The sequence below is a fragment of the Squalius cephalus genome (assembly GCF_949319135.1).
Source record: "Squalius cephalus genome assembly, chromosome: 8".
Classification (NCBI taxonomy): Eukaryota; Metazoa; Chordata; class Actinopteri; order Cypriniformes; family Leuciscidae; genus Squalius; species Squalius cephalus.
Window position 1 is genome coordinate 4,460,825 of NC_137129.1, and position 23,094 is coordinate 4,483,918.

The 23,094-nt window shown below is 41.0% G+C and overlaps 1 protein-coding gene across 1 annotated transcript in view; it reads right to left on the minus strand.

Annotated features, from left to right (window-relative positions):
- Window positions 1–23,094, minus strand: part of sdc3 (syndecan 3) — a 41,966-nt gene that overhangs the window by 11,308 nt on the left and 7,564 nt on the right. Inside the window, exon 2 of the mRNA XM_079879150.1 lies at window positions 367–460. Coding sequence (XP_079735276.1) covers window positions 367–460 — 94 coding nt within the window. The remainder of the gene's footprint in view (window positions 1–366; window positions 461–23,094) is intronic.

Consider the following 23,094-nt stretch of genomic DNA (forward strand, 5'->3'; position numbering starts at 1 on the left):
ACCACACACACACACACTCATGGAGAAGTGCTTTTTATGTACAGTCTGTGGGCTTCAGTTAAACAGAGGCTAAAATAACTGTATGAAGTTGTGGGAGGAATGTGAAAGAGAGAGAAGGAATGTGAAAGAGAGAAGAGAGAGAGAGAGAGAGAGAGAGAGAGAGAGAGAGAGAGAGAGAGAGAGAGAGAGAGAGAGAGAGAGAGAGAGAGAGAGAGAGAGGAGATGAAGGCGTTGAGTTGTGAGAATTATACCAGCTGGTGAGGGGATTGGAAGTCCGGGATGGACTTATAAACAAGGCAGCTGTGACCTCGTAATGAGTGATTCACACGTCACAAACACAACACACACACACACACACACACTCACAGCCAGAGCCAGATCCAGAGAAGAAGTCTTCATCATCGTATAACTCATCTCCAGAGCCCTCCTCGTCGCTCGGTCGAGATCTGCCACGCTGGGCCTTAAAACAGAGAAAAATCAAGTCAGAAATGCTTGTGACGTCACAGGAAGTGGAATGATTATACTTCAAAACCAATATCAGATTCACAGTATGTGTGTGTGTGTTTGTTCATGTGTAAGTGTGAAGGGGTCTTGTGTGGGGAGCCGTTTCATCGAGAGGCCCGTTGCTAGGGGCAACACTTGCATTTAACCCAATTTCTTAAATAGGGATGAAAATCCAGCAGAAAAAGAGCTCTAGACTGTCCTCAGATAAACGAGAGAACTGTGGTCACGATAATCCTGTGGTATAATGCTTAACAAACTCCATTATATATCCATTATATTACAATGCAAACAGTTCCATTTAAAAAAGGCTGTTTTAGAGGCTGTTTTTGGCAAGAAACATGTCAGCGAACCTGTTATGCCAATGATTTTGAATAGATTTTTATGCTTCAACGTTCAAAACACATTATTTTCCCCATATTCTCCATTATTGCAGCTCCTCTCTTCCCAGTCTGTCAGTAACACTCTGTTTAGTTCCTGTCTCTATGAAGCTCCTCCTTCTGAAAAGCACAAAGTGCTCTGATTGGTCGGCTGGATCAGTGTGTTGTGATTGGTCAAGCGCTTCGAGTGTGTTTGGGAAATGTCCCGCCCCTTACCATAACTGTGAGTTTCAACACACCACTAACTAACTCAACCAGGCCCCGCCCCTTTATTTAGCGCATTAATTATTTAAATGAGGAATATTGTGACGTGTTCGTTCCTGGAAGAAAACTCAAGACTATAATGGAGGCGTGTAAAAGCTCTACACTCCTAGTCTGTATCATTCTTTGCTCTTGTGGTCTCTTTCCTTCCCCGATCTCTTCCCCGATTGGTCGATCTCCATCCCGGAAACACCCCATAAATACTTAAACCCATAAACCGAGCCCATGGCCTCCCTATAACCCATCATAAACACACACACACACTGGCTCAAAACTGCTCCTAGTCATCAGCATGCACCGAAGCTTAAGTGCATCACACTCAAACAGACACACAGTTATGATTGCGCTCAGTTCTGTATCTCTGGCTTAATTACATACGCACATAATGTCTGTGTATGTGTAAGGATATGTCACTCACTCTGCACTCAGAGATACAAATTAAAAAAATATACATACATATAAATATTATATAATATGTAATTATAAAAATTTTAAACGTTTTTAGAAGTGTCTTATTTTCACCACGGGCTGCAGTCACGTAACAATACTGGTGCAGTAAAAAAGTCACAAAATATTATTACAATTTAAAATAACAGTTTTCCATTTGAATATATTTCAAAATGTAATTTATTCCTGTGATCAAAGCTGGATTTTCAGCATCATTACTCCAGTCTTCAGTGTCACATGATCCTTCAGAAATCACTCTAATATGATGATTTGATGCAAAAAAAAAATGTTGATTATTATAATCAATTTTGAAAACTATGAAAAATATTTTTGTGTAAACTGTGGATTCTTTGTTGAATAGAAAGCATTTTTTTAAAACAGAATTCATTTGTAACATTACAAATGTACATTTTTTGATCAATGTTTTTTTTTTTTTACTAAAATATGTAAACTACATTAACAAATGGCACATATTTCCACGAACATCTTGAAGCAAAGTCATTAATTCCCTGAATAGTGTTTCCAATAAAATACATTTTTTGATTTATAGTTCATAAACAATCGTGCATTTAAGAGACAAGGTATTTAACGCCAGATAAAAACGCACATTTAAATCATGATGCATAATGTTATTTTCCGAGCAAAATCACTGGCTATATCAGCAGCTCTAGTGCACCAGCAAACTGAAGTGATTCCAATTACTATTCTAGCCATTTTATCAGCTAAAACAGTTCCTAATGGTGCTATGGATTCATGCTGATCTTTTTTTAAACACAAAGTGCATGTGAACACCAGGGAATCAGACCCAACTGTGCCTCAAGCTGAACAGCGATTAACCACAGGCCATTCACCAAATGCAATCAAGTCTAATGCGATTTCCTCTCCAACCTGTACAACACTCACCGGATCTCCTTCCCAAATCCTTGCAAAATCTGCTGCTGGAGAAGCGAGATTCAGCCAGTGTGCATATTTGGAAAGATTGTGTGTTTGTGGACGTCTGCGTATCCTCCCCTGTAATGGTGGGGTTGGTTTGTGGTGTAATTCGGTCTACGATATGATTAAGGGGTAGAACTGGCTCGCACAGCTAGGGTTCTTTCACAAACAGTGTGTGTGTGTGTGTGTGTGTGTGTAGAGATAGAGATAGAGAGTGGGTGTGGGTAAAAGCTTTTTAGAGTCAAATGTAAATATAACATCATCTGTCTGGCAGCACAGAATGACAAAGAAACCACAGTAGGCCTGCATGATTATGAATTATCAGTTTCCTTTGATATTGTAATCATGGTTATTCATGTTGATTATAGAATTTGCATTATAATGCTTATTATGTGTGAGGCAATGGGTATATCTGTAAAAAATAAAAATAAAAATTGTCCAAATGAACACTAGCCCTCTTTTGCAGCATTAACAAATCATTAAATTATGAAATATAATTTTTATAAATAAATGTTTTTAATAATTATAATTTATTATATAAAAAAAATGTATGTATACACACACACACATACATATACATATACATATACACACACATATATATATATATATATACACACACACACACACAACCACACATATATATACAAATACATATGTGAATGTGTATTTTTTAAGCTATGTATTGGAAACATTATATTCAAATAAAAAAAGTATACTTTAGTTAACAGAAATGTAACATGTCTGTATCCGTTTGCAATATCTAATCACTACAAAAAAAGTTTTAAATATAAATGTGTAACTAGAGACTATTAAAGAATAGAACCAAATGGAAGTCAGTAAATTCCACTTTTCAAAATTAATTGTGGCGGCCATTAGTGTGTGTGTGTGTGTGTATCAACTATCTTTGTGAGGACCAGTTTGAGTTTTAGACCATTGGAGTGAGGACAAAGAGAGTAAAGTGAGGACATGTTGGCCGGTCCTCACTTTCTGAGAGCCTTTAAAGGCCTGTTTGAGGGTCAAGACTTGGTTTTAGGGATACGGTTATAATGGGGTTAAGGGTTGGTTTAGGGTAAGGGTTCGGGTTAGGCACTTAGTTGTGATGGGTAAGGTTAGGGTAAGCAGCTAGAGATTGCATCGTGTCAATGAATGTCCTCATAAAGATAGATGTACAAGAATGTGTGTGTGTGTGTGCGTGAGAGAGAGAGAGAGAGAGAGAGAGAGAGAGAGAGAGAGAGAGAGAGAGAGAGAGAGAGAGATCAGTGTGTAAATAAAGTTAAGAGGTGAGTTGGTTACTAGGTAATGACCTCATTATAAGAGTTAAACACACATATGTGAATGAATGCACATCTACATAAGCCACTTACACACTCACAATTACACATTACAGCACATTCGCCTATAAAACATCTGACCCTCAAGTTTAAACTTTGTCTCTTGAAATGTGTGTTATAGATGTATGAAGTGGACAGCTGTTTCTGAGGGACAATCCTTAATCCAACCAGCAAGTGATCCCATAATCCCACAGGATTAGGACCATGTCGGATGCCCATATGGGTAAGACGCCTGTGTGTCAGTATAAGAGCTCCTCCGTTGCATGCGAGTATTTAGCTTTTATAATGCCGTGACAAAATGTGACCCTGGTTTAATCAACAAAGCAGGGAACATAACCAAATTTTCATAAAGTGAAATATAAAATTTCCCACTTCTGTAATTTGACATAATTTGAGAGTAAAATAGGATATTTAATGAGAAAAAAATCAAGGCTGGAGCTAGGTTTTATTCATCTGGAATTGATTGGATTGTGGAAAGTGACAGGTGTTTGGAGGGGAGGAGTTTAAAAATAAAAGTTAATAAATCATAAATAAAATAAAAAATTATATATACAACCATGCATATACACACAGACTGTATATATATATATATATAGTCTGTGTGTATATGCATGGTTGTATATATAATTTTTATTTTATTTATTAACTTATTTTTCAACTGACTGTATATATGTGTGTGTGTGTGTGTGTGTGTACATGTATATACATACATATCATCTATCTATCTATCTATCTATCTATCTATCTATCTATCTATCTATCTATCTATCTATCTATCTATCTATCTATCTATCCATCTATCCATCTATCCATCCATCCATCCATCCATCCATCCATATCAATTCCAAATTAAAAAAGAAATAAAATTTTGACTCATGTTCCCTGTAAGAGTAATTTTTCACGTAAACTCCGATATAAAACACTGGCTTCCATGTTACAAGAGAAATGTAATTTTTTTCAATAATCAGAGATGAGCAGTTAAGGCAGTTCTGGGTTGGGTTTTCCAATCGTGATGTTGGCAAAGTGTCTAGAAAGCTTTCTGCTGAGAAGTTGCCATGGAAACACTTTCACGGCATATTATCCGAGTCATGACCGTTCTTCCCACACGACAGCCAGTCTACAAACACCCGGAATCACTGCTGTCGGGGACAACAGGGTAAAACAGGGCAAAACAGGGTAAAACAGGGCAAAACAGGGTAAACTCACGCCAGCATGTGCGTAACATGACCGCTTTCACGTGGACTCGTAATGAACTCAAAAGTGCAGATCGAGTGGTTCAAGTGCGCAGTGTCTGTGAAGTTTCAAGGATGGTGTGTGTGTGTGTGTGTGTGTGTGTGTGTGGGTGAATGAACTCTTTCTCTTCGCAGGCAGATGGGGCTTCCTGCAGATCATAACTTCTCTTGTGTTTCTAAGAAACTTTTCAAAGGAGCTGAAAAATGCAGCCAAGGGCTAGGGAATGACCAGCCTTTGTGCGTATGTGGGTGTGTATGTAAGGGCGAGTGTGTGTGGCCCGTCTTTGTGATTATGAACAATCCTCCCCCTATCCCAGAATCCCCTGCTGTTCTCTGTGTGGTTGTATGTGTGTGTGTGTGTGTGTGTGTGTGTGTTTGAACTTCTGTATGTGCCCGGAGATCCTCATTTCCCATATCTTTGGGGAAAATCTCAATTCTGCAGCACAAATAAAAAGACGGATAAGGTACACAGAAGTGAGGGAACACGGGCAATGGCCGGATTCCTGGAACAGCAGAAGCTGAAAGTGCAATTGGAGCAATTCTGAACTATTATGGAGAGTTGTTGCTCAGTAACTGCATACCTGACTTGAGTACAGAAGTGGATGAGAAACACTGTGGAAATCTGGTCCGGTGTCAAGTATTTAATAGCATAGCATCTACCGCCACTGACGACACTACAGAATCATACTTTCCAACAAAGGCGTGCGCATTTTATGTCATGAGATCATGACACGACATGATATTACGTTCATGGCTCAACATGTCTTTAAATGGTGTGAAGGTGAGTAAAGGAGATTTGTATTCAAAGGTAAACGACACGTTCAGACACATCCTCAAACGGTCACATGCACACCTACACAGTTGATACACACCCCATTGTAGTTCCTGTGTATGTACAGGTGTGTACATGCATTTCCTCGTCCTTTATCTATGAATTTTTAGGCAACGTGAAGTAGAGGGATATACGGTTCAAATGACTCCTTTTATTCAGCAAGGACGCACTGAAGTGATCAAATGTGACAATAAAAAGTACATTTATAATGGTAAACATTGTTCTATTTCAAATAATTGCTTTTTTGAAAACTTTTTATTCATCAAAGAATCCTGAAATAATATGTATCACGTTAACTTTAACTCTTTTCACACCATTAACGTAATTTTCCATCTTTTATGAGACTATGGCTGCAACTGAAATACTCACATACTTCCCTACTATATAGTAGGCGAAAAAGAGTATGTGACGAGTAGTATGTCCAAATTCACAGTACTATCCGGATGAACTACAACCTCTGCCGAGATTCTGAAGTGTGCATATGATGGACTCTTTACTATCCCATGAGGCCACGGGAGAGGACAGTGAAGCGACACAACTGACGGTGGTAGGTCACATGACACTGACAACCCAACGAATGTAGTACGTACTGATTACATTCAAAATCACACACATTCATACTATATAAAACACACTTTTTTAGCGGTCGAAGTTTTGGACGCATCCTACGCTTCCCTGCCATTGATGGAATTATCTGGCTTTGTGTGTTTTCACTGTTATACCACAGGAGACGCTATTATAGGGAAAAAGTAAGAGCAGAAACACGCAATAAAAGCGTTGCATGTGCATGTTAAAAAAAAAAAATCTCAGCATTTTGTTCAAAATGTTGCTTTTTTATTAAACTTACCCACATACAAGTATTAAAATGCATGAAGCTAGAATAAAAAATTTTTTTAAGCAGAAGCTCTGTTCTTTCTTTCTTTTGATTTACTGCATGGTCAGATATTCATATAACAAAATATTCTGGGGGTCAAGAAACTTTTGTGAAAATAATCAAAAATTCTGGCGTGGCTTGTAAAGCACGATAAAAATGCTGATTAAAACAATGATTTGGCAGTGTGGAAAGAGGAAAGAAAAGTGGATGACATTCAGATCCAGTTGTTTCACCACCACAGATTATGTTCCATGTCATTTAGTGACATCCAGTACAATAATTGCAGGGACTATCCTGCTTGAGTAACTTGGGGTTACAAGCCTTACTTAAGGTCTCGGTAATGACAGGGCATCTGTCTAACGCTCCATTTCAGAATCCGTGAGCTCTGGGTTTCCAGCCCACACCATTAACCTCCACTCAACCATCATGTGATGAGCGCGTCTGTGCATGTGCATTATAAATGAAAGTCACATTTGCTTCAGAATAAGACTCATCTGACCAGAATTCAGATCAGGCTCATCATCACGCCCATTAAAAAAAAACATCAGGTTAAAGCAGGAATGTGGTTGCCGGACAAACACTCCTTCATTTTCCAAAGCGTATGATAAAAATGGAGTGTGTGGAATGTGTTTATTTAAAGGAGTGCAAACATGCAGCGAACGTGATCATGAAAGCAGTGGACTGTTCTTTCTCAACCTTATCTCTCTCTTCAAATACAGGTCTCCAGACTAAATGGCCGCTGAAACAAAACATTCGAATCTATTTACTGAAAAAAAAAAGCTGTAGTGAATATGTTGATAATTAGTAAATATATTTTGTATTTGGGCTCCACTATTATAGATTTTATTGCTTGAAGGTAAAAAAACACAACATTATTTTCCACATATTCTTCATTGTTGCGGCTCCTCTCTTCCCAGTCTGTCAGTAACGCTCTGTTTAGTTCCTGTCTCTATGAAGCTCCTCCTTCTGAAAAGCACACTGTGCTCTGATTGGTCGGCTGGATCAGTGTGTTGTGATTGGTCAAGCGCTTCGAGAGTGTTTGGGAAATGCCCCGCCCCTTACCATAACCGCCAGTTTCAACACAGTACTAACTAACTAACTCAACCAGGCCCCGTCCCCTTTATTCTGCATATTAATTATTTAAATGAGGAATATTGTGACGTGTTCATTCCCGGAAGAAAACTCAAGATTACAGTGGAGGCTGTGATGGATTTTTTTAATTAATCATAACTAACATTTATTTTTCTTGCAGGAATAACATTCATATGCTTTTGAATCCTAAATAATTCCAAACCCTTTGGTATAAACGCAAAACTGAGTGTGTGTTAGTGAATGTCTGGATATAACAAAAAGGGGAAATGAAACTAGACAGATATCTAAATTTATAAACTCTTGATTAAAGAATCAAGAAAACAAAGTTTGCTTTTACCAAGTAACAGAAGGGTTTGCATATGAAGAACCAATCAAATTGAAGGGAAATTATGTAATATATCATGTCATTTTCGCCATGCTCCTATTCTATAAAACCTGTTGTATTCTTTTTGCTGGTGGGATTCTCTCTGAGATGTGTCTGAGATCCTCCGGCTGTGGAGTCATTTACAGCATTTTCTGGAGTCTGTTTAGTTATTGCTGCGCAGGAAGTTAGGGTTAGGGGACTCAGCCGACGTCGACGAGGAGACGCGCTAGAGTATAAATATTATTGAACGGGGACGTCGATTGTAGACGAGACCCAGATTCAGGAAAACTAACGTCGATTGGAGACGTTCGGGGACGTCGATTAGTAGACGAGACCCAGATTCAGGAAAACTAACGTCGATTGGAGACGTTCGGGGACGTCGATTAGTAGACGAGACCCAGATTCAGGAAAACTACTGCGATTGGAGACGTTCGGGGACGTTGATTAGTAGACGAGACCCAGATTCAGGAAAACTAACGTCGATTGGAGACGTTCGGGGACGTCGATTAGTAGATTAGACCCAGATTCAGGAAAACTAACGTCGACTGGAGACGTTCGGGGACGTCGATTAGTAGATTAGACCCAGATTCAGGAAAACTAACGTCGATTGGAGACGTTCGGGGACGTCGATTAGTAGACGAGAACCAGATTCAGGAAAACTAACGTCGATTGGAGACGTTCGGGGACGTCGATTAGTAGACGAGACCCAGATTCAGGAAAACTAACGTCGATTGGAGACGTTCGGGGACGTCGATTGTAGACGAGACCCAGATTCAGGAAAACTAACGTCGATTGGAGACGTTCGGGGACGTCGATTAGTAGACGAGACCCAGATTCAGGAAAACTAACGTCGATTGGAGATGTTCGGGGACGTCGATTAGTAGAATAGACCCAGATTCAGGAAAACTAGCGTCGATTGGAGACGTTCGGGGACGTCGATTAGTAGAATAGACCCAGATTCAGGAAAACTAACGTCGATTGGAGACGTTCGGGGACGTCGATTAGTAGACGAGACCCAGATTCAGGAAAACTAACGTCGACTGGAGATGTTCGGGGACGTCGATTAGTAGACGAGACCCAGATTCAGGAAAACTACTGCGATTGGAGACGTTCGGGGGACGTCGATTAGTAGACGAGAACCAGATTCAGGAAAACTAACGTCGATTGGAGATGTTCGGGGACGTCGATTAGTAGACGAGACCCAGATTCAGGAAAACTAATTTCAATTGGAGACTTTCGGGGACGTCGATTAGTAGAATAGACCCAGATTCAGGAAAACTAACGTCGATTGGAGATGTTCGGGGACGTCGATTAGTAGACGAGACCCAGATTCAGGAAAACTAATGTCGATTGGAGATGTTCGGGGACGTCGATTAGTAGACGAGAACCAGATTCAGGAAAACTAACGTCGATTGGAGATGTTCGGGGACGTCGATTAGTAGACGAGACCCAGATTCAGGAAAACTAATTTCAATTGGAGACTTTCGGGGACGTCGATTAGTAGAATAGACCCAGATTCAGGAAAACTAACGTCGATTGGAGATGTTCGGGGACGTCGATTAGTAGACGAGACCCAGATTCAGGAAAACTAATTTCAATTGGAGACTTTCGGGGACGTCGATTAGGAGAATAGACCCAGATTCAGGAAAACTTAACGTCGAATGGAGACGTTCGGGGACGTCGATTAGTAGACGAGACCCAGATTCAGGAAAACTAATTTCAATTGGAGACTTTCGGGGACGTCGATTAGGAGAATAGACCCAGATTCAGGAAAACTAACGTCGATTGGAGATGTTCGGGGACGTCGATTAGTAGACGAGACCCAGATTCAGGAAAACTAACGTCGACTGGAGATGTTCGGGGACGTCGATTAGTAGACGAGACCCAGATTCAGGAAAACTAAATTTCAATTGGAGACTTTCGGGGACGTCGATTAGGAGAATAGACCCAGATTCAGGAAAACTTAACGTCGAATGGAGATGTTCGGGGACGTCGATTGTAGACGAGACCCAGATTCAGGAAAACTACTGCGATTGGAGACGTTCGGGGACGTCGATTAGGAGAATAGACCCAGATTCAGGAAAACTAGCGTCGATTGGAGACGTTCGGGGACGTCGATTGTAGACGAGACCCAGATTCAGGAAAACTAGCGTCGATTGGAGACGTTCGGGGACGTCGATTGTAGACGAGACCCAGATTCAGGAAAACTAACGTCGATTGGAGACGTTCGGGGACGTCGATTAGTAGACGAGACCCAGATTCAGGAAAACTAACGTCGATTGGAGACGTTCGGGGACGTCGATTGTAGACGAGACCCAGATTCAGGAAAACTAACGTCGATTGGAGACGTTCGGGGACGTCGATTAGTAGAATAGACCCAGATTCAGGAAAACTAGCGTCGATTGGAGACGTTCGGGGACGTCGATTAGTAGACGAGACCCAGATTCAGGAAAACTAGCGTCGATTGGAGACGTTCGGGGACGTCGATTGTAGACGAGACCCAGATTCAGGAAAACTAACGTCGATTGGAGACGTTCGGGGACGTCGATTAGTAGACGAGACCCAGATTCAGGAAAACTAGCGTCGATTGGAGACGTTCGGGGACGTCGATTGTAGACGAGACCCAGATTCAGGAAAACTAACGTCGATTGGAGACGTTCGGGGACGTCGATTAGTAGAATAGACCCAGATTCAGGAAAACTAACGTCGATTGGAGACGTTCGGGGATGTCGATTAGTAGACGAGACCCAGATTCAGGAAAACTAACGTCGATTGGAGACGTTCGGGGACGTCGATTAGTAGAATAGACCCAGATTCAGGAAAACTAGCGTCGATTGGAGACGTTCGGGGACGTCGATTAGTAGACGAGACCCAGATTCAGGAAAACTAGCGTCGATTGGAGACGTTCGGGGACGTCGATTGTAGACGAGACCCAGATTCAGGAAAACTAACGTCGATTGGAGACGTTCGGGGACGTCGATTAGTAGAATAGACCCAGATTCAGGAAAACTAACGTCGATTGGAGACGTTCGGGGATGTCGATTAGTAGACGAGACCCAGATTCAGGAAAACTAACGTCGATTGGAGACGTTCGGGGACGTCGATTAGTAGACGAGACCCAGATTCAGGAAAACTAGCGTCGATTGGAGACGTTCGGGGACGTCGATTAGTAGACGAGACCCAGATTCAGGAAAACTAATGTTGATTGGAGACGTTCGGGGACGTCGATTAGTAGACGAGACCCAGATTCAGGAAAACTAACGTCGATTGGAGACGTTCGGGGACGTCGATTAGTAGACGAGACCCAGATTCAGGAAAACTAACGTCGATTGGAGACGTTCGGGGACGTCGATTAGTAGACGAGACCCAGATTCAGGAAAACTAGCGTCGATTGGAGACGTTCGGGGACGTCGATTAGTAGACGAGACCCAGATTCAGGAAAACTAACGTCGATTGGAGACGTTCGGGGACGTCGATTAGTAGACGAGACCCAGATTCAGGAAAACTAACGTCGATTGGAGATGTTCGGGGACGTCGATTAGTAGATTAGACCCAGATTCAGGAAAACTAACGTCGAATGGAGACGTTCGGGGACGTCGATTAGTAGAATAGACCCAGATTCAGGAAAACTAACGTCGATTGGAGACGTTCGGGGATGTCGATTGTAGACGAGACCCAGATTCAGGAAAACTAACGTCGATTGGAGACGTTCGGGGACGTCGATTAGTAGATGAGACCCAGATTCAGGAAAACTAACGTCGATTGGAGACGTTCGGGGACGTCGATTAGTAGAATAGACCCAGATTCAGGAAAACTAACGTCGATTGGAGACGTTCGGGGATGTCGATTGTAGACGAGACCCAGATTCAGGAAAACTAACGTCGATTGGAGACGTTCGGGGACGTCGATTAGTAGACGAGACCCAGATTCAGGAAAACTAGCGTCGATTGGAGACGTTCGGGGACGTCGATTAGTAGACGAGACCCAGATTCAGGAAAACTAATGTTGATTGGAGACGTTCGGGGACGTCGATTAGTAGACGAGACCCAGATTCAGGAAAACTAACGTCGATTGGAGACGTTCGGGGACGTCGATTAGTAGACGAGACCCAGATTCAGGAAAACTAACGTCGATTGGAGACGTTCGGGGACGTCGATTAGTAGACGAGACCCAGATTCAGGAAAACTAGCGTCGATTGGAGACGTTCGGGGACGTCGATTAGTAGACGAGACCCAGATTCAGGAAAACTAACGTCGATTGGAGACGTTCGGGGACGTCGATTGTAGACGAGACCCAGATTCAGGAAAACTAACGTCGATTGGAGACGTTCGGGGACGTCGATTAGTAGAATAGACCCAGATTCAGGAAAACTAACGTCGATTGGAGACGTTCGGGGACGTCGATTAGTAGACGAGACCCAGATTCAGGAAAACTAGCGTCGATTGGAGACGTTCGGGGACGTCGATTAGTAGACGAGACCCAGATTCAGGAAAACTAATGTCGATTGGAGACGTTCGGGGACGTCGATTAGTAGACGAGACCCAGATTCAGGAAAACTAACGTCGATTGGAGACGTTCGGGGACGTCGATTAGTAGACGAGACCCAGATTCAGGAAAACTAGCGTCGATTGGAGACGTTCGGGGACGTCGATTAGTAGACGAGACCCAGATTCAGGAAAACTAATGTCGATTGGAGACGTTCGGGGACGTCGATTAGTAGACGAGACCCAGATTCAGGAAAACTAACGTCGATTGGAGACGTTCGGGGACGTCGATTAGTAGACGAGACCCAGATTCAGGAAAACTAACGTCGATTGGAGACGTTCGGGGACGTCGATTAGTAGACGAGACCCAGATTCAGGAAAACTAGCGTCGATTGGAGACGTTCGGGGACGTCGATTAGTAGACGAGACCCAGATTCAGGAAAACTAACGTCGATTGGAGACGTTCGGGGACGTCGATTAGTAGACGAGACCCAGATTCAGGAAAACTAACGTCGATTGGAGATGTTCGGGGACGTCGATTAGTAGATTAGACCCAGATTCAGGAAAACTAACGTCGAATGGAGACGTTCGGGGACGTCGATTAGTAGAATAGACCCAGATTCAGGAAAACTAACGTCGATTGGAGACGTTCGGGGATGTCGATTGTAGACGAGACCCAGATTCAGGAAAACTAACGTCGATTGGAGACGTTCGGGGACGTCGATTAGTAGAATAGACCCAGATTCAGGAAAACTAACGTCGATTGGAGACGTTCGGGGATGTCGATTGTAGACGAGACCCAGATTCAGGAAAACTAGCGTCGATTGGAGACGTTCGGGGACGTCGATTAGTAGACGAGACCCAGATTCAGGAAAACTAACGTCGATTGGAGACGTTCGGGGACGTCGATTGTAGACGAGACCCAGATTCAGGAAAACTAACGTCGATTGGAGACGTTCGGGGACGTCGATTAGTAGAATAGACCCAGATTCAGGAAAACTAACGTCGATTGGAGACGTTCGGGGATGTCGATTGTAGACGAGACCCAGATTCAGGAAAACTAACGTCGATTGGAGACGTTCGGGGACGTCGATTAGTAGACGAGACCCAGATTCAGGAAAACTAGCGTCGATTGGAGACGTTCGGGGACGTCGATTAGTAGACGAGACCCAGATTCAGGAAAACTAATGTTGATTGGAGACGTTCGGGGACGTCGATTAGTAGACGAGACCCAGATTCAGGAAAACTAGCGTCGATTGGAGACGTTCGGGGACGTCGATTAGTAGACGAGACCCAGATTCAGGAAAACTAACGTCGATTGGAGACGTTCGGGGACGTCGATTAGTAGACGAGACCCAGATTCAGGAAAACTAACGTCGATTGGAGACGTTCGGGGACGTCGATTAGTAGAATAGACCCAGATTCAGGAAAACTAACGTCGATTGGAGACGTTCGGGGATGTCGATTGTAGACGAGACCCAGATTCAGGAAAACTAACGTCGATTGGAGACGTTCGGGGACGTCGATTAGTAGACGAGACCCAGATTCAGGAAAACTAGCGTCGATTGGAGACGTTCGGGGACGTCGATTAGTAGACGAGACCCAGATTCAGGAAAACTAATGTTGATTGGAGACGTTCGGGGACGTCGATTAGTAGACGAGACCCAGATTCAGGAAAACTAACGTCGATTGGAGACGTTCGGGGACGTCGATTAGTAGACGAGACCCAGATTCAGGAAAACTAACGTCGATTGGAGACGTTCGGGGACGTCGATTAGTAGACGAGACCCAGATTCAGGAAAACTAACGTCGATTGGAGACGTTCGGGGACGTCGATTAGTAGACGAGACCCAGATTCAGGAAAACTAGCGTCGATTGGAGACGTTCGGGGACGTCGATTAGTAGACGAGACCCAGATTCAGGAAAACTAACGTCGATTGGAGACGTTCGGGGACGTCGATTAGTAGACGAGACCCAGATTCAGGAAAACTAACGTCGATTGGAGATGTTCGGGGACGTCGATTAGTAGATTAGACCCAGATTCAGGAAAACTAACGTCGAATGGAGACGTTCGGGGACGTCGATTAGTAGAATAGACCCAGATTCAGGAAAACTAACGTCGATTGGAGATGTTCGGGGATGTCGATTAGTAGACGAGACTCAGGTAGACTTGTATGAAAGAAGTCATGTATGAAAGAAGAAAAAAAATCTACCACAAGGTCTTTCAGGGAGTTCAGAAACAGTGACACTGATATAGAGAATATGTCCCGCTGGTTTTTCGTGCTCAAACAGCGACATTACACACTAAAGAAAGTTGAGCATATGAAGAAGCATAATCGGTCCTCTTTAAAAACTTCCTGCTCATAAGAATCATTCGCTCATGTTTTGGACATCACATGTCACTTCTCACCAGATGAACCCGATTCACCCAAAAGAACGTTTTCTGTAGTCGCAGTCTGGAGCTGCAGTGACCTCTCTCTCTCTCTCTCTGTCTCTGTCTCTGTCGCTCTCTCTCTAATCTAGGTTGTGTCGAGTGTCCTGGTCTGTGTACCATCCCACAAAGCTCTTAAGTAACTGTGTTTAACTCTCTCTCTCTGCGAGTCAGTTAGCTCTACCTCCAGCAGGTAATTCTGCTGTAATCTTTCATCCCTACACTTGTGGATTAGCAGAAGTGTAATCTGCTCTCCAACACATCTGCCTGAACGGACACACATCTCACTTAACTCATATTGATCAATATCACTTTCCATGCACAACATGATAAGTGAGGAGATTAGCAGGAAGGAATGGAGAAGAAAATAGATTGACTGAGGCAGCTGATTCCGGTCTCTCTCTCTCTCTCTCCATCACACTCCACCTGCTTGTGCAAATGCACGAAATGACAGGCAGCTATTTAACACATTTGCAGCGTGTCTTCATTGACAAATTAGCATGCATCCATTTGTTCTAGCAGGAAAGTTTATCTGGGGTTATCCTGAAAATCACTGCGTGGGAAACACTGTGTGCACAGCGTGACACTCGCATTCCTCCAAACACAGCTGCTCTTATACCTGACATGTCAAAATATAGTCATAACACCAATTAGATACAAATAGTGATGATATTCTGAAAGACACTGAGATCCTTTTCCTTACGTACATTAGATGCACACACTGCATGAGCATATGCTGTATAGACTAATGATAGACAGACAAGTCGCACAATATGTGGATTTTTTTAGACTATCTATAATACCTTTTTTTTTTCCCAAAAGAAATAAATACTTCAGATACTTATTCAGAAAGGATGCATAAAATGCTATATAAATGCTGTTTCCTTTCCATTCATCAAAAAATCCTGATGCTTATCACGGTTTCCATAAAACATTAAGCAAAACAACTGTTTTCAACATTGATAATAATCAGAAATGCTTCTTGAGCAGCAAATCATCATATTATACTGATTTCTGAAGGATCATGTGACACTGAAGACTGGAGTAATGATGCTGAAAATTCAGCTTTGATCACAGGAATAAATTACATTTTGAAATGTATTATGTATATGTGTTAAATTGTAACAATATTTCACAATATTACTGTATTTTTGATCAAATAAATTCAGCCTTGATGAGCATAGGAGACTTTTTTCCATCTACCAATAACCATAACCACAAGTATAGACTAATAAAAGGGTTAATAGACAAAGTTATTCCCAACAAACTGTAGTTGTGTCAAATATCAGATCTCAGCATACGGTTGAATATAATGTCTACACTTGCCGGTGTCTATTATACTGACAAAAAAAAAAAAAAAAAGTAAATCTCAATTTCTGACTGGATCATTTTAACACAAGTTAACCCTAAAAAAACAAACTGTACAGTTCACTTTAATTACAGGCTTCCCTCTTTTATTTTTGCTGTGCTATAGGAATTTATTTGAATATAATTATGCTGGTCAGCGCTTTGGTCAACACTTCTTGATTTTATCTGCGCTCTATAATGAACTTTACTGACTCGTTTATTCCTCTGACAGTAAAGCGGTGATCGCTGGAGAACCTTGGTTTTGCTTCAGTCACAGCGATATCAGCTGTACTATCATTCAGGGTTTGCGTAAATGACAGTGTGGAGCTGATCTTGGCCTAAGCTCTTGACTCGGAGGCCAAAGGATGGGGGAGGTGTGAGCCTGAGCCTTGACATCACGTTTGAGTCAGAGGCCTTCAACTCCATGATATCTGTGGTGGACCTGACAGCCAGCAGATGGTTGATGATGCAGGCCGTGGCCTTGAGAGAAGATCATATGCAATTTAAAGAGATAGTTCACCCAAAAATGAAAATTATGTAGTTTTCTCACCCTTAAGTTGTTCAAAACTGAATTTCTTTCTTCTGCCGAACACAAAAGATGATATTTTGAAGAATGTCGGTAACCAAACAGTTAAGATGCACCGATATGAATATTTTGGCAGATACAGATAACCGATAATTCTTTACATTTGAAAGCTGACAACAGATGTATTGGCTAATAAATCTAAATCCAAATTTTTCTCACCATTAAAAGCCATGTCCCAAGCACACCATTGACCCTTCGCAGGGAATTTGATTGACAGGCGATCTGACCAATCATAATCCGCCATTTTTTGTCCGACAAAGCAGTCAGGAGAGTTAGTAGATTAATGTCAGTGGATTTGAACTTGAAAAACGGTGTACTGACGTCTTTCCGCGGTTAAAACAACATCCCTTCTTATGTTCTTTCATGTTTATTTGATGCTATAAATGAACTAGAGGGAAGAGATGGTCGAGCAGCTTTAACTGAGACTCTACAGCGATCTGTCAGACACATTAAAGAGCCACAAAATGGTATTTATTGTTTAAATTTCTTTAAAAAATGACCAAATTTAAAAGTTGAGACTTTGTTTCATATCAAAAGTAACCTGGTCTGTCCTGTCTGTCAGTGTCCTCTCTACTCCGCGATGCAACAGTAACTAAAGCGGGCGGGTCTTTGCGAACGGTCAATTATAACGTTCTCATTCTAATTTTATGTAGCCGATATAACAGACTTGCGCTGCACATTTTGCACTTAGCTGTAACTTAACTCCTTTTTGAAGTGATTTCAATCATGAAAAAGGAAAATAATCTCCCATTGTTTGGCAATTCAAAACCATCATGGTGAACAGTGCACATGTGAAGTGACTTAACTGAAGGATCCCTAATTGACTACATAGAGCAAAATTGACATGTGACCAAAACGAAGTTCGTTTGGAGTTCGAAACATCTTGCCAAGAAAACTTTCTAGGAAATGATGTAATAGGTAGGTGCGGCTCTGAGGCTCCGCCTTCTTTTCTGACTAGAGGCTGTAAAGCTACAAAAAGGGCAAAAAAGCATAACACAAGTAACATACAGTCATATGGTGGTTTTGTGTGTCAGAAAGACCAAAAAGTGCGATGTAACGGAAGTAGTGGCAGATCTTCTCTTCCCTATTTTGATACATTTGAGTGAAATGGATTATCAAAACAGAAAAAAATGTAGGTTGGGGACTTGGTTTTATTATTTGTTTTATCATCCATCATTTGTCAATTGGATGGAAAAATCTGAACGAGAGTTTGCGGTCAACTGTAAAAAGGGGCGGGGTTTAAGTGGACTAAATGATCCAGTAGCACCTCAATGCAGTACACAAGATCCGAGGGGAGGAGTCGGATCTTATATAAGGGGTGGAGATTGGTAGGTTTAGGGGTGGAGATGGGTAGGTTTAGGGGTGGGTTTAGGGATCAGGGGGTGGAGATTGGTAGGTTTAGGTATGTAAGGTGGGAGGAGTTGGATTTTATCCGACTCCTCCCCCCGGATTTTATGCTCTGCAGTGAGGACCATCTCAAATGATTGGAGAAGTCCTGCATACATCACCAGACAGAAGTCTTTCATTTCACCAGCAAATGTAGTTATGACATTTTGATTTAAAATTACAATGTTGAATTTTTTTTTAAACATGCATGGATGAATTGTTCATCAATAACATATTTAGAAAATAGACAGGTTGATTTTTCATTTCATTTAAGTCATTAAAATTTAGTGACTATTCAAATTTAAATGAATAATGAAAATGATCTCCCTTGTGTTTTGTGGAGAAAAGACAGCATTCAGGTTGACAGGGTGAACTATCCATCAATCTTATCTATTAATTATGTCAATCTTCTATTACACATGTAATGAATATGTGTGTACAATATTAATTTAATTGAAACAAGAAGACAAAACCACTTCAATGTTTTAAACCACTGAAAGAGTTTCTTTTTATATCTTCACCATTCATTTGTGTGATATCACGGCTCTTGTGCAGAACTGAAAGAGTGTTATTTACAGGGTCTATCTCTTAGTCATTCTCCACACTTGACAGAAGTCTGCATTTCATCCGCCGTGTGTGCGTGTGTGTGTGCGTGTGTGTGCCAGCTCCCTCTTATCAAACAGTCTGGCTGAGCAGAACACAATCACTTCAGCCAACATTCTGACATTTCATCACATTTTTTAAAACAACTTCACAATCATGTCCGTGGTACAGATTATAATGCTTGTTTTTGTCAAGAATGGATGGATGAATACAAAGTAAAGCATTCTCTCTCCAGTCACAAAAACAACCTACACTGGTTATTCAATAAAGTGCGCAATAATACTCTGAATTACATCATCTTGCACTGAGAAGTCAATGAAAGCATGCGACTAAATGTCCTAAAATGAATATTCTCTGTGCGCAAGCCAAGGTCGCAGCTGATGGAAACGAAGGGCTATTGTTTAAAAGAATGTGCAATCTCTGTTTCCATACAAACCAAGAGTCCTGTATAAAAGTATTTGGTGATTTTACCATTACAAAATGAGACACTAAATGGACACTAATGACTGAATGGGCTGGACTATAATAGTCTAGATAATTGGTCAGTCTGTCAATCAAGATGAAACACTTCTGACATTCTCAGTTCACATCTTTATCATCTTTTCGTAAAGACTTTATCAGAGCAACAACAAGCCTCGACGAGCCTCTTAACTGCACCTAGGAAGATGTTCTGGTTATTGAGCTGCAAAAACGCTGTGTTCATTTGCACATCAATGTGCACAAAGCTCTCAAACGACTCTTTGAGCTTCAAAAACGAGCAACTGTTGAGTGGTTAAGCTTCAGCAGAGGTTATACTGAAGGTGAGCGTGACCTTTTGTGCACGTGTTTGCGCATACAGGCTGAGAAACAAAGAAAATGCAAATGGATTAAACGACGCACGGTGTGAATGAAATCCTCTCAGACGGTTTACTTTATCCGTGTGCTTTTACACACATTTTTTGTCTTTTGGCTGTAGGCTCGTTTTTTTCTCTGCCGAGTTTTTACTTGGCATAAATAAATCCCTTAAATAAAATGTGTGTGAATAATAAATATTTTCAAATCATGAACACACTGTTTGGTGTCAGACCGGCTATGCATATTAGTCCGATTATATAACATGCATCCACTGGAACTAAAAACCTCTAGAGAATCATCCATTCAGATGTTATAAGTTTGATCATATGGACAAATACTTGTATCTTCAAAAGCAACATTTTTGAATTATTTAAATAAAGTGCAAAAGTCACGAACACAGTTTGTATATACTCTGCAGTACACACACACACACTCATCCACCAAGGGGACTGACTACTAAATAATGTAAAGTCCTTCTCTCCAGGAAATCCCCTCAGAACTATTAGATCAGCATCATTACTCCAGTCTTCAGGGTCACATGATCCTTCAGACATCATTCTTATATGCTGATTTGCTGCTCAAAAACATTTCTGATATTATAAATGTTGAAAGCAGTTGTGCTGCTGCTTCATATTTTGTGGAAACCTTATTTTTTAATAAATAGGACGTTCAAAAGAACACCATTTATCTGAAATAGAAATCTTTTGTAACATCAATCTATCCTGTCACTTTTAATCAATTGAATACATCCTTGCTGAGTAAAAATGTCATTTTGGTTTAATAAACGAGAGTGACAAACAGCATTCTGAACTGAACTGACTCTTAAATATTCAAGACTTAGACTCACTTATCTTGTGTTTTGGGGTTTTCACTTGAGGTTTCTGTAACTCACAGAGACACAATGACATCATGAGCGGCGCAGCATCAGAAAGTTTTAATCCAATTGCTGTCTTTCCAACTTTTCCGCTCTCATCAGTTTTGCTCTCAAACTGTTTTTGCAATCCATTCTACTGTTTTTTTTTTTAAAGCATTTTAAGCTTGTGTCGGTTAATTAACATTTGACATGAGGTCGTGCCTTCATTTACTTTCATTTATGCCATTTTAATAGTGATGCCATTTTCTGGAGTTATGGAAGGTGTCGACTGTGTGAACGTAATCATACACATACACAGTCACATTCATCGCACAGAATGCACATCAATCTTGCTAAGATATCGACAGTTCCCGCACAATTCTTCAGCGCCGCTGCTTCCGGAAGTGTTTTTTCCCCCATTCATTTCTCCCATAGGGATTTTTTTTTTTAAGTCTTTGTTAAAGCTTTATAGGCCATAAACCGAGCTAATCAGCTACAAGGTGAATCATTAATCATCATGTTTGATTTGAAGCAAAGAAGTATTTGAAAATCGTATACAAAGGTACAAGACTGTGTACTAAATGACTGTAGGGAAAGAACTACATCCCATGAAGCATTGGTTTTGTATAAGCATAAAAATGTGTGTGTGTGTATATATATATATATATATATATATATATATATATATATATATATATATATATATATATATATATATATATATATATATTATACATATGAAGAGTTCAGATGCAAAAGCCTCTAAGTGCCATCTGAAATTTTCTTCTAGAATGATCATTTTTATAAAGCTCATATATTTAAGTTAAGTAATTTCACTTAAATGACAATTAATAGGTAATTTGCATTGCCATTTACGTGAAATTATTGAACTTATATATACGAGCTTGATAAAAATGATCATTCTAGAAGAAAATTTCAGATGGCACTTAGAGGCTTTTGCATCTGAACTCTTAATATATATATAAACAATATATTTAAAGTTTTGCAAAATATGCACATATACAAATATTTAAGTATTTTGAGAGCATAGGGAGATCGTCTTAATTACGTCATTCGCAGTGCTTTATGGGAGCGGGCAGAGCTAAAAAGCTATTTTGGCGCGTTTTGATTGTGGCGACTCTCTGATTGGTGGAATTTTCTGTACAGCATCATGGGAAATGTAGTTTTCACTACGAATTCTGCTATTAAACACGATTATTTTAAGAAAAAAGCTAAAATAATGTAAACGCAAATACCATCGATTAAAAACCTCGTACCTCACAGTTAGGGCTGTCTTTAAAGGTTTATAAGCTATCGTTAAAAATCAATTTCCCTGTTTTCAGGGACTGTTGTAGTTTAATGGTAAAATGCCAGTGGTGTTCCTCATTTGAAAGCCGCTTTGGATTAAAAGCATCTGCTAAATGCCTAAACGTAAACATATAATGCCATGTATTCACAAAGCCATCTCATTAAACACATGAGCATGTGCTCTCAACTGAATGAAAGCCCGCACTTACACGCAGTTCATCATTTGTCTTTATAATAAACGCAAATCTTGTTGATTAATGGCCTGCACGTCGCCTCTGACAAGGGTTATCTAAATATTCCTCGTTCCTAATTAACTCCGGGCTGCTTTTATCATTGTATAGACACCGGTCTCGCCTCACCCCTGCCACTGGAAACTTAACGACATACCACAATCCCCCTGAGCGCGAGGCCACGCCCACATTCACTCGTTAACCTAATTACTCTCGTGGTTCCGCTATCTCCACGGAAACACGTCACTATCCCTACCCTTTCCCCAAGCAAGAGGCCATGAGAACATCTGCAGAACAAACAAACACACAGGGAAGGAGGAGGAAAAGGAAGGACACATGCGCATAAACACGTTTTCTCCGGGCAAGGGCTGTCCTGTTTTGGCTACAATAGCCGTGTTCATATTTATAGAGCGGATTGGGCAGGCATCTTAAAAAATCATTGTGGCTTTGGAACGCCTCCCACCAATGCTCTCTAATTTAGGGTCTTATTATAGCATGGCGCACACACACACACACACACGCAATCACACATATATTTGGGACAGAAAAGCTGAGGGGGAAAAAAAACATTCAATCAAGCTGTGGGTTTTTCTGAGGAACCCGACTGCAAACTGCCATTTGCACATATAAAACCAAACCCGTAAAACGATATTACACTACAGCCTGTTATAAAGCCATAAATGTCCTCATATCCAGCTGTAAAATATAGTTTACGTGTCTCTCTCTCTTCCTGTGTCTCTCTCAGGTATGGAGTGATTTCCCCTCCCCCATCAGACTGCTGG